This window comes from Gopherus flavomarginatus, chromosome 3 (genome assembly GCF_025201925.1).
Source record: "Gopherus flavomarginatus isolate rGopFla2 chromosome 3, rGopFla2.mat.asm, whole genome shotgun sequence".
Classification (NCBI taxonomy): Eukaryota; Metazoa; Chordata; order Testudines; family Testudinidae; genus Gopherus; species Gopherus flavomarginatus.
Window position 1 is genome coordinate 62,693,269 of NC_066619.1, and position 13,102 is coordinate 62,706,370.

The following is a 13,102-nucleotide window of genomic DNA, read 5'->3' on the forward strand; positions in this document are numbered from 1 at the left end:
GTGGCTGTGGCTTTACTGGGAGTACCAGGTCTGTCTAATACACATTAGCTGATTGTGATTGACCCCTAGGGTGGGAGCCTATTGTTTAGGTTAGTTGTAACTTTCTCTTTAAAACTATGTTCACCATTATATTTTAATGCATGGCCTATTTTCCTAGAGCAGCCCTGAGTTCTTTGGGGGTGTTGCCAACACACAAAGTGCCAGAGGCAAGCAACAGCGGTTCCTTGCCCAGCGTGCTTAGCGCCAATGAACACACCAGGGTGGAGAAGCAAACAACCAAGTTTATTTGAGCTCAAATAAGGTGCAAGGGAGAAACACTCTCAAATCCTGCACATCACACACAGATGGGGTACTAGTATTTATAACCCCCCTCTTGTATCCTTTTTTCTATGATGTGTGGGCTACTTTCTCATGCACACGGCCTTGGCCATCACATCTGCTTTTCATTTATCTTATCTAGTATAAGCAATATCTAGTAGTAACCAGCCCTGCTAACTACAGCCCTATTGTTTTAGCAGTTAGCTTATAACACAGGTGGTTACAGTCAGCACTCATTAGTACAGAAAGTTACAGTCAGCATTTTAGTACAAAAGGTTACACAGGTTTAGTGAGGCTGACACAAAAGCTTCTAACATGGAAGTACTTTGGTTCACGTAGGCCTTAACATCGGCCTTAAGCAAGGAGATTTCTACCTAGTGACACCAACAGGGGTAAGGGCCACTCTGTTCAGTAACACTAAGAAATAATTTTGGTCTTGTAATACTAAAAGAAAGAGTGTTTGGAGGCTGTACAACTCAGATATAATTATAACAGCCTGCATCATTTACACCTGTGGTTCCACCTTATTTCCACCACTTTTTTTTTCAGTGACTTAAGGATTCCAAAAGTGCAACCCATACAGAGCTGTGATATAGTGTATGATCTTCTGCAGCCATTCTGTTCATTGTGGAATAGACTGTTCCTCACCCCTACACCTGGCTGTCTAGATTCCATCTCTCAGAGCAGAGGCAAGATCATAGGGGCCTAATTCTCCCTCTTCTCTCCATGAGCAAATGGCCAGAGGGGACAGAGCTGGTCAAGCATGAGGAGCTTCCTTTCCCTTCAAGACCTGAACACCTCAGCAAGTTAGACACTGAGGAATTGTAACTGAAAAATGACTAGGAACAAAAAATTTGTTCTTTGACTCATGGTAGTTAATGCATGTTGAAACTTGATAAGCAATTGTAATGTAGATAAGTCCCCTGATTCAAAATTTCTTCCTGGTGCTCCTCCTGGGACACTGCAGGTAGGCACTTGTCTCTTCCACAGCTCTGAGCAGAAAGGCCCAATCTAGCCCTCTGCCTCAGACAGACCAATGCTAATGATTCTAACAATGCCAAACCCCAAAGTCTGCTCTCTCTCTACATCTTGTGGAGCCTTCATCCTTGTCTATATGAGAAAGTTATACCAGTGTAACCAAATTAGTTTAGAAACAGGTTTATTTATCCATGTATGTGGATACTTTAAGTTTTCAGTCTTAACTTTAGAATGCCTTATATCAAATTAGCATAAAAAAGGCACAGAACCAATTTAAGCTAAATTAAGGCATTCCAAAACTGAAATAAGTATCCACACAAGGGATTTGCATTGATTTAACTAAATCTGTTTCTAAACCAATTTAGTTAAATCAGTACAACTTCCTTGGGTAGACAGCCTTTAGTTTTCTGTTTTCCTCTGTGATGAAGTCAAACAGTAAACAATATTATGCTGACTTAGTTAATTATCACTTATTGGATGCTTTAAGAAAAATCCAAATTGGCTTTATTGTTTATGATTAAAGTTTCTGTAGCAAACTAGCCAAACTTTTTACTAGTAATGTTAGTATATCACATATTAAAACTACAACTGTGCAGTCTAATCGTATCTCTTAGCAGGGGAGTCAGTGGCAAGTAAACCCCCAAATTAGTGTAGTATGAACTTAATCATGTTGATTACTCTCAAGACTACAGCTACAACTCAGAAACAACCCCTCATTTGTCTGGAGTGTTCAGAATTGTAGCAGGGTGGCTTGCCCATGGGTTGGAGAGCCTGGGCCTAAACCAGCCCTGATTACAGGATGAGCCACATCTTGGTTGAATCAGGTGATCCTGGGTAAAAGACAACAGGAAGCTGCAATCCCTAGTGGGTTTCTTGAAGAGAAGGAACTGAGTAGAGCTATGTGGAAAGAGGGTCTTTGGCAGTGATCCTGAGGAAGGGAGAAGTCTGCAGGAAGGCAGGGTTATGCCTTGCTTAATCCTGAGTGGATGATTGTTTTTGTGTTTGAGAATATTGTTAATTTTATAAAAATGCAGAAGCTTCTCAGAAGGACTGTAACTAAAAGAGGGAGTGTGGAGTTTGTTTGTTGGGGTGGGGAAATAGGAAGGGTGCAGAAAAGGACCATGAGGGGGCATTTGGGTAGCAGCTGGCCTTATTATGAGTGTATTCTATGACAAGGTTAGCAGGGAATTGTATCAAGTATCAGAGGGGTAGCCGCGTTAGTCTGGATCTGTAAAAGCACCAAAGAATCCTGTGGCACCTTATAGACTAACAGACGTTTTGGAGCATGAGCTTTTGTGGGTGAATACCCACTTCGTCGGATGCATGTAGTGGAAATTTCCAGGGGCAGGTATATATATGCAGGCAAGCTAGAGATAATGAGGTTAGTTCAATCAGGGAGGATGAGGCCCTGTTCTAGTAGTTGAGGCGTGAAAACCAAGGGAGGAGAAACTGGTTTTGTAGTTGGCAAGCCATTCACAGTCTTTGTTTAATCCTGAGCTGATGGTGTCAAATTTGCAGATGAACTGAAGCTCAGCAGTTTCTCTTTGAAGTCTAGTCCTGAAGATTTTTGGCTGCAGGATGGCCACCTTAAGGTCTGCTATAGTGTGGCCAGGGAGGTTGAAGTGTTCTCCTGCAGGTTCTTGTATATTGCCATTCCTAATATCTGATTTGTGTCCATTTTCCTTTTCCGTAGCGACTGTCCAGTTTGGCCGATGTACATAGCAGAGGGGCATTGCTGGCATATGATGGCATATATTACATTGGTGGACGTGCAGGTGAATGAACCGGTGATGGTATGGCTGATCTGGTTAGGTCCTGTGATGGTGTCGCTGGTGTAGATATGTGGGCAGAGTTGGCATCGAGGTTTGTTGCATGGATTTGTTCCTGAGCTAGAATTACTATAGTGCAGTGTGCAGTTACTGGTGAGAATATGTTTCAGGTTGCCTGTGGGCGAGGACTGGCCTGCCACCCAAGGCCTGTGAAAGTGCCTTTGCTACGGAAAAGGATAAATGGACACAAATCAGATATTAGGAATGGCAATATACAAAAGCCTGTAGGAGAACACTTCAACCTCCCTGGCCACACTATAGCAGACCTTAAGGTGGCCATCCTGCAGCCAAAAATCTTCAGGACTTAGACTTCAAAGAGAAACTGCTGAGCTTCAGTTCATCTGCAAATTTGACACCATCAGCTCAGGATTAAACAAAGACTGTGAATGGCTTACCAACTACAAAACCAGTTTCTCCTCCCTTGGTTTTCACGCCTCAACTACTAGAACAGGACCTCATCCTCCCTGATTGAACTAACCTCATTATCTCTAGCTTGCCTGCATATATATACCTGCCCCTGGAAATTTCCACTACATGCATCTGTTGAAGTGGGTATTCACCCACAAAAGCTCATGCTCCAAAACATCTGTCAGTCTATAAGGTGCCACAGGATTCTTTGCTGCTTTTAGGGAATTGTATGAATTTACCTGTCTGGATAACTGTGCTTCCCTCTCACTGTGTAGTGCCATCCCAGGGAAAACCTAGGAGAACACTAATTGAACCTTTCTGTGCCAATCCCAGAATCTGAATACAGGAGGCATATATGAACTAGCTGGGGACTGGGAGTTCATAAAATGAAACATCTCAAAATTACAGTAAATACAGTGCATGAACTGTAGTATGGTGCATGGCATTGCTTTCTTGGTCTTCAAACCACTGTAAAAGTGTTTCTAATGCAATGGAGGCATCAGACTGTGAAGGGATGTTGACTTGTTGTTCTTCAATATAACTCTGATCTGTTTTTTGTTTTGTTTTCACCTGTTGGAAAAAATGGTTCATATAACTAGTCATTTTGTATAATTGGTATTTATAAAATGAATGGTCTACTGTAACTCTGAATGTGGAGGGCTCCACCGGTGCCTCTCACCATTTGAAAGATAAATAGGTTTTGTCAGTTCAAAAACTGCAAAAGCAGAAGCTTAAAGTCCTATTGTAACTATTTAAAATGTCCAGCAAGAGGATCAGAAGTTCTCTGGGAGCATTCAAGCATGCTAATCTAAACCACCTTGTGAAAGTTACAAGTAGTAGCTAGAAAGCAAGTAGGCCAATAGCCATGTTGTCTATTTTTATTTTTTTGGTCTGGTACAGACCAGATATCCCTTACATGGATCCAAAACTCTTAGAAATGGCAGTAAGTTATACCACATTTCATCAGACTTTGATCAGTGCTATAGCTGGGTACTAGGGCTCTCAAATCACTTTAATCTCAGAGAACAGTGATGACTAGAGTTAATGTAGCTTTAAAAGATATAGAGCTGTATACTCTCATATGCCCCCCACATCTCTGTCCCTCTTTAATGTGGGTCTTCTCCAACAGGTGTTTGTAGCCTTTGAGGCCTTTATGGAGAATCAGAAGAAACAGGTGTTTATCATGGTTCCAAGTTGCTGATGTATAAAAACCTCTTTTGAGCAGCTGTGGCAACAAAACTAGTTGCTTACAAGTTATATGCAGCATTTATACAGATGCTCAGTAACATCGTGATGAGCTAGTTATAAAATCTAGATACCTATAGATACACAAACTCTTCCCAAAAAGTTCTGGTAATAGCTTGTTTTCTCTTCAGTTGCTGCCTTCAGGTGCATTCTTTTTCAGAACTTTCCTCGTGTCATTGCCTCATTTTACACAGCTGAAAACATACTATTGATTTATACTATCCAGTGCCTATACCAATATGGGAATCACGGCTGACTCAATTTTTTGTTAATCCTGAAGTACTGATATTGTGTGGAGGAGGAGTTGAAATAATTTGGGTTATTGAATTTTCTATTAAAATGCTTCTTTCCAAGAGTCAGTTATGTGGGCCATACTATCAAGTAGAATTAGCTGCAATATGTGATCATGAACAGTTCGACTTCGTTACTGAAACTTGATGGCCAAGCCTAGTTTTTGCTGTGATCATTGGGCATAATAGCATTTTATGTAGTTCCTCTGATACTTACACAGTATGATTAGTATCACAGTCCTGGTCTTGAGACCTTTATCTAGGAATGATGTCTAGGATTCCTAGTGAATTTCTTTCCTTCATGTTAACAAAAGAGGTTAATACAATTCTAAAATATAGGGATCATATGTAGAATTGCTCTGAGTGTCATTAATTATTGTGTGGATTAGTGACATGGAGGAGAAAGAGAGTCTGGAAAGGTGGGGTGGAAAGTGGATAGTATTCAGTTTATTTTTTTTGGTGATTCTGGTGTTTGTCAATTATGGAGAAGTGTTTTCATAGTGATTTTATTTTTCTAACAAGTGCACTGTTTTTCAGAACAGCTTTATGAAAAATACTGCACTGAACAATAACATCAATATTTCTCTTCTGCACAATTAATGACCAAATGTTATAGTCTCAGAAAGTGCTGTTTATTTGACAACAGTTATGACAATAGAACAAAAATCCTGTACAGAAATAGGGAAGACAGCCCATGATTATGACAGTCTTTTTGGAGAAAAATCCAGTGGAGCAGCTCATCAGATCTTTGACTTCAATGGACTTGTGATAATTTACACCAGTTTAAAATCTGTACTGTTGATTTTTATTTTAAGGTTTTTTAGTCAGGGGTTTTCAAATGCGCCTGGGAAGTGCCTATGTTTATTCCTTTTCTATTTTTAAAGCTTTCTAAAATGTCAGCCTCCAGTACACATCTTTACTTGTAATGCCTTAAAAGTAGTTTTACTACAATTTCAGTTTTAGGGATAGCTGCAGAAGAAAAAGCATATAAATGTTATTTGTGAAACAAATACACGAAGTATGGGACAGCAGATTGCAATATTTTATCAGAATGCAAAGTTGTTTCTGAAAAGATAAAAAATCTTTCAACTCGCAGCCACAAGAGGTTGCTATTTTCCTACTTTTGTCTCAACAAGAGTGGGTGATGACAAACTGAAAAGAAACTGAAAATAAAAGGACCATTCTGCCTTCTGTACGGTTAAAGAAAGAGACGAGACGGTAACGTATTATAGCACTTGTTTGCTTGTTTTATTTATGTTCTGTATTTTATTTTTACTAGATTTTAAAAAAATTACATACATGCACTGTTAGGTATGTATATATTTATTTATAAATAAAAATAACTGAATAAGAGAACCCTTTATGTTATCCTAGGCCTCTCTTACTGGGTTAAGAAAGATTAAAACAATCAGACACTGAAGGTGAAATTCACTCTGTGCAGAGGGCCAGCAGAGGTCCTGTGCAACACTTAAATCATATTTCAAAGACTAGGCCCTGATTCAGCAAGGCACAAAACCTTACAATTAACTTTAAACATGAGCATTCTCTAGAATGTGTGAGGGCCTGAGCTTGAGCCGTAAGTGAGATTTTAGGGTAAACCTTCTTAGTAAACCTTCTGCTGTCCCTCTGCACGGGGGATGAGGAGCGGGAGGTGAGAAATCCAGACTGAGTTTACAGCCAGCAAACAGTGTTTTGCACATATAGCAAATACTTAAGGGGAGGCAATAGACCATCACATTTACCATAGTTCTTTATTCACTGATAAAGACAATTTAGAGATTTTCCATTCACCATTAAATCTCGGGAATGACGGTAGCTTTGTTTTTTCCTGATGCTAAGTTGTAACTATTTGCAAAATGTCTTTCATAAATGAATGACTTTAAAATGTGAGTTGGAACTGTGAAAAATAGTAATACATATGTAAAACTGGAGATATCTTTATTCACTCAGCTTCACAGTAAAATAACTCTCTTGCAAGCAAAAGTACAAAATATAATTTCAGTAGTTTTACTTTTATCATTTGGGACAACAAATTAAAAACAGCCAGGTACTGAGGCTTAGAAGTGGGGCCCTGATGATTTGTAACCAACAGACAATGTTTAACTGAATTGGTTGCACATTTTTAGTGTGGGTCATTGGTGCACAGTTTGATTGGTATTCTGTCCTCTGGGCATTTTAAGTACAATTTGTGCTTCTAAGAGTGATTTTTCCAGTTTTGAGCCTTCAATTTTATCTAACCTATATATCTTGTATTTATATATTTTGTCATGGATATTTTTAGTAAAAGACACGGACAGGTCATGAGCAATAAAAAAAAAAAAATTAACAGAGGCCTGTGACCTATCCCTGACAAAATGGGGCACTCAGCTGTGGGGTCCCCACACTACCTGCAGAGGTTGGGCAGCTACGGGGGCTGCTCCCAGCTCTGGGGGCCCCCACTTCCTGTGGGGATTCAGAGCTTCAGAGTCCCCCAGCTCGGAGCTCCAAGGTACCCACAGTGCCCATGGCGGCTCAGAGCTCTGGGGTACCCCACCCTCTGTGGCAGCTGGGAGCTCCAGGGAGCCCCCACCACCCACATTGGCCGGTAGCTGTGGCGGGGGGGGCCCTGCTACCCGCTGCAGCCTTGCCGCTGGCAGCTCCATAGGGCTACCAGCTCCTATGTCCATGGGGAACTGCGGGGTCCCCCTGCTGCCGTGGGCGGCTGGGAGATCCTGCAGATCCTGGCTGACAGGGCTGAATTCACAGAGGTCGCAGGAAGTCATGGATTCTGTGACTTCCACGACCTCCATGAAAAAATTGTAGCCTTTATTATAAAGTATCTTAAATCAAATCACAGGTTTCTTTGACTCTTCTCTTTAGTTGAGCTCCATACCAGAGCTGTTAGCCAGACGTGTCTGAGTTGCACAGCTCTTAAAATTTCTTCAGTGGTTGACTGACATTCAGGCAGAAAAATATCTGCACCTAAGCTATGGCATCACAGCATCATTTGTAGGGGCCCTGATCTCTGACATTTGGCTCTCTGCTGCTGCTGAAATGCACAGCTTGGTTTGTAGCACTGGGTCCTCTGGTACTACATTTGGGTTGTTTTGAAGGGCCCTACTTGGTTTCTCAGGGCTGCTTGCTGCATCGTCATTTTCATGGCTGCTGAGACGATGCTAAATCTTTTCTTCATCCAAGCTCGCAATTGGAGGAACCTAACATTTCTTATTGTAATCTTGCATTTGTTTTAAAGACAGGCAAGGTAGTGCTAAATACAGAAGCAAAAACAAAGCAGGAAGAGCCAAAGAGACTTTTAAAGAATTATTGGGGGCGGGGGGGTTCCCCTTCCGTTGCACAAAAAAATTCATTCACAATAAAGGCTTGTTTTTCAAAAATGAAGGTATACTGCTAGCATGATTGCAATCAGGTTTTTAAGCTTGCAAATACATTTCAGTCCACTACTAGCCCAAATACCTTGCACTCTCACATAGCTGTGATAAATATGCATACAGTTGCACACACTTCTGAGTTTCAGTTTTTGAAAATCAATCCTTAATGATGCCTTCACCTGAACATTGAACAAAATACTTAAAAACATGGGTCTGGATCCTGCAATCAGATCCATGCAGGCAGATCCCTATACCAGCATGGAGTAGGCTGAATGATTGGGTCCGTGATGGGCAAAATCCCTACTAATTGGCAGCGCAATGTTAACTCATTTTTTAAATAAGTCAGGTTTTGCCCCAAATAACTTGATTGTACATATATAGAGTGCTCATATTGGTCCTTTTCTGCCTTTCAGGATAAGCAATTAAGAAATTCTCCGCTAGACAGAAGATATGCGTTTTTGTTTTTGCTTTTTGATTGTTAGAATAAAATGCTGAAGTAGCTAAAATACAAAATCTGATAAACAAATACAACATTTCAGTGGCCAGTGGCAATGCTATTGCTTTTACTCATTTTGAACTTTGTTGGAATTAATTATGCCCTCAGTGGAGAAAGAATCATTGAAAACACATCTTTTCCTATAGCAACAAATGGACAACCATTTCCGTGGAATAAATTAAGGCTCCCTGGTTGGATCCTCCCAGTCCATTATGACCTTGTAATTCACCCGAATCTGACTTCATTAATATTCACGGGATCTGTGAAGATTGAAGTCACTGTGGTACATGAAACTAGCACCATAGTCTTACATAGCAAACATCTGGAAATCATCAGTGCAGCTATTGAGGAGGAAAATGGAAAGACCCAAGCAGATTTAAAACAAATGAAAGTTTTGGAATACCCGCCCCATGAGCAAATTGCCTTTCTATATGCTGAACCATTGCAAGTCGATAAGAAGTATTTCCTTTCTATAAACTATATTGCCAATCTTTCAGACGGTTTCTATGGCTTTTATAAAAGTACTTACAAAACTAAGGATGGTCAAACAAGGTAAGTAAAGGCTACAAAAGACTTCATACCATATTGTTATATTGATCTTTTCAATATAAAGCTCTTGTACTTTAAACTGGAGAAAATAATGCTGACTTTTTATCTCTAAGGGTTTTATTTTGTTTGCTGTACATTAATACTGCTATTGTTGTATTCTACTCTCTTCATGTAATAACGTCTCCCATACTATAATTGTTGGTTTGTATTGTTGCTGTAGTTTTTCTTTTCTGACTTTATGAAAAAGATTAACAATGTAATATAATATATATATATATATATATATATATATATATTCTATTTATATATATATATATATATATATATATATATATATATATATATATATATATATATATATATATATATATATATAATATTGTTAATCTTTTTCATGAAGTCAGAAAAGAAAAACTACAGCAACAATACAAACCAATAATTATTCTAAAGCTCTATTTAAATAGAAACTATAAGAACTGATTACTATATCAACCTCAATGAATACACTTTTAGGATAAAATACTACTGCATTCTGTACAGTGAATACGTTGTCTAGAGTGTAGATTTCAATTTCATAATCTGATCTTGATTCCAGTGTGAGACTTGCAGTGGCATCAATGGAAATTTCAGTCAGCTGTCAAGAATCACTGAGAGGCAGTTTAATTAAAGTCAATGGTGCTTAAGTTCTTAAATCACTTAGGTGCTTTTGAAAATTTTATTCTCTGTAGGTAAGGGTGCAAACATCTTCATAAACTTTTCAGGGGTGAGACAGTCTTCCACTATGCGCTTGTATAAGCATCTCGGAGTTACCAATGTCTGTGAGAGTTTATAAGTAATTCCTAATTAATTGTTCCAAAAGAGTAAGCAGAATAAGAGAATCTTCACTTTTTTCTTATACTTCTTCTGTATTTATATGTTTTATGCTGTAGTTTGTCACCATTTTGGTCCCAGGATATGAGAGACTAGGTGGGTGAGGTAATATCTTTTATTGGATCAATACAGTCATTGGATCAATTTCTGTTCGGGCCCTACCAAATTCACAGTCCATTTTGGTCAATCTCACGGTCATGGGATTTAAAAAATCATAAATTTCATGATTTCAGCTATTTAAATCTGAAATTTCACGGTGTTGTAATTGTCGGAGTCCTGACCCAAAAAGAAGCTGTGGGTGTATGTCACAAGGTTATTGGTTGGGGGTGATGCTACCGCTAGCCTTACTTCTGCACCACTGTTGGCAGCAGTGCTGCCTTCAGAGCTGGGCAGCTGGAGACCAGCGGCTTATGGCCAGGAGCCCAGCTCTGAAGGCAGAGCCACCGCCAGCAGCAGAGCAGAAGTAAGGCTGGCTTGATATGGTATTGCCACCTTTACTTCTGCACTGCTGCTGGGAGGACACTGCCTTCAGAGTTGGGTGTCTGGCTTAACAGCTGCTGCCCAGATCTGAAGGCAGCGCAGAAGTAAGGGTGGCAATGCAATAACCCCCCTAAAATAACCTTGCAACACCCCTGCAACTCCCTTTTGGCTCAGGACTCCCAATTTGAGAAACACTGGTCTCCCTCATTAAATCTGTATAGTATAGGGTAAAAGCACACACACAAAAAAAACAGATTTCACAGAGGGAGACCAGATTTCACAGTCTGTGATGAGGTTTTCCTTGGCCATGAATTTGGTAGGGCCCTACTTACTGAACCAACTTCCGTCAGTGAGATAAAGACATTACCTCACCCACCTAGTCTCTTTAATCAGATTACATGTTGTTCTGAAGAATCAAAAATCGCTTCAGTGGCAGCATGGTTACATAGTTAAGATCTGTCTCTGTTATGACTTAACCATTTTGTAACTTTGCCAGAGGACAATTGTATTGTGACCTGGTATCTGGATTTTGTCATGGTCAGAGAACCTAGTTACAACAAATGACAGGATTCTCAAAGGTATATGAGTGCCTAACTCCCACTGAAATCAATGGGAAAATATTTGAAACCAATGGGAGTTAGATGCCTAAATACTATTGAGGATCTGGACCATTGTGCTTCAAGGACAGCACCCACTAAGTGCCTAGAAAAGTCTCTATGGCTACCTTACTGTTTTTATTTTTGTTATCCAAGCAATTTTCCTTATAGGCTATCAGTGAATGTCAAATGAGTTTTGGTTTAGTAATTCACCTTGGTAAAGAAAAACACTTTTCTTGCAAATTCTGCTGCTTGCTTTGTCCTTTCAGATTGTTGGCTTCTACTCATTTTGAACCTACTTCAGCCCGGATGGCATTCCCATGTTTTGACGAACCATCCTTTAAGGCAAATTATACAATAAAGATTCAGAGGGATGGGCAACATAGTGCACTATCTAATATGCCAAAGGTGAATTTTTTCATATCCTCAACTGCTTTGCACCCATGTATGTGTTTTCTTCCTTTCTTTATTGGGTGGTTGCTATTCATGTGTTTATATGAGACCAAATAAGGTAGGCCTGTGCTTTCCTTATATCATGCAAAGAGTTGTTTTGTCCCTTGTTTTTACGTTGTCCATAACAGGAGAATAAGGGGGTACATAGAACTAATTCAAAGAAATAATTCTTCTTGCAGCATCAGTCTGAGGAATTCATGGCTGTAGAATGTCAGAGGCAGATACCATGGAAGAGTAATTTTGTGACCTCTTTAGCAGCATCTATAATTATACATGCTAAAATAGCAGTAATCAAATCTCATGGCATCTGTTATTCAAGATGTCAGAATAGATGGCCTTAAAATCTGAATGTATGAATCACACTTCAAGGCATAAACTGATTACTAACAGGGACAGGAAGGAATTTAGCAAAGCAGGAAGGAATATTGCAAAAAACATTCATTTACCTTTCTCTGAAATATCAGGTATGGACTATTGTCACAGGCAGAATACTTTGACTTGATCAACCAATAGTCTGATCATCTGGTATGGCAAATCCTATATTATTATTCTGTTCTATATTAAAAATAAAAAATATCTAAGCTGATAATCGGTCCTTTAGTCACCAATTCTAATTATTCTATCCTTCAGCTGCAGGAAGGTTAGGCAGGTAATCTACTCCGTCTCCCAGTGCTTGCCTAAGTTCCTTCTTAACTTTCACATTGGATAATGTTGAACAATTTTAAAAAGAACAATGGCAGTTTTATTGAAAAATGAACTGTAGCTACATACTAGAAGTAGAACTGAGTATATGTGGTCTGTCCCAATTCATGTTTTCTAGGTAAAGACTCTAAAGCTAGACAACAACCTGTTTGAAGATCACTTTGCAGAGAGCGTAAAAATGAGCACCTACTTGGTAGCATTTATAGTTAGTGATTTCCAGTCAGTCAGTGGTACAACTTCATCTGGAATTAAGGTAGGTTTTAAAGATGATTATATATTCAATTGAGAAACCATCCATTTCCCTTCCTTCCATGGTCAGCATAGATCACCCAGACTTAACAATTGGACTTGCTTTCAGAACCTGTCAACAGTGCTCTTTACTTGGCTAAAAGGGTCAGCAATGTGCAATGCAAATCAAGTAACTTTTACCTTCCAACAGTTTGAGCATGCTGCCTACACAATGGTCCTAGCCTTTGTTGAACTTTTAGGAATCAAATCTAGGGTTTTCCCAACTAAAATA

At 39.4% G+C, this 13,102-nt stretch overlaps 1 protein-coding gene across 7 annotated transcripts in view; it reads left to right on the plus strand.

The window, feature by feature from the left end:
• The window catches only part of LOC127047462 (endoplasmic reticulum aminopeptidase 2-like), a 50,179-nt gene that overhangs the window by 9,429 nt on the left and 27,648 nt on the right, over positions 1-13,102 (plus strand). For 4 of the 7 annotated variants that reach the window (XR_007773388.1, XM_050945662.1, XM_050945663.1 and 1 more), the window contains exons 1-4: positions 6,086-6,286; positions 8,850-9,484; positions 11,697-11,835; positions 12,701-12,835. Coding sequence is in view for 6 of the 7 variants with exons in the window: in XM_050945662.1 (XP_050801619.1) it covers positions 8,988-9,484; positions 11,697-11,835; positions 12,701-12,835 (771 nt within the window). In the remaining variant the exon portion in view is untranslated. Of the gene's footprint in view, positions 1-6,085; positions 6,287-8,849; positions 9,485-11,696; positions 11,836-12,700; positions 12,836-13,102 lie in introns of those variants that run through there. The other 3 variants (XM_050945668.1, XM_050945667.1, XM_050945666.1) reach the window with 2 other exon arrangements.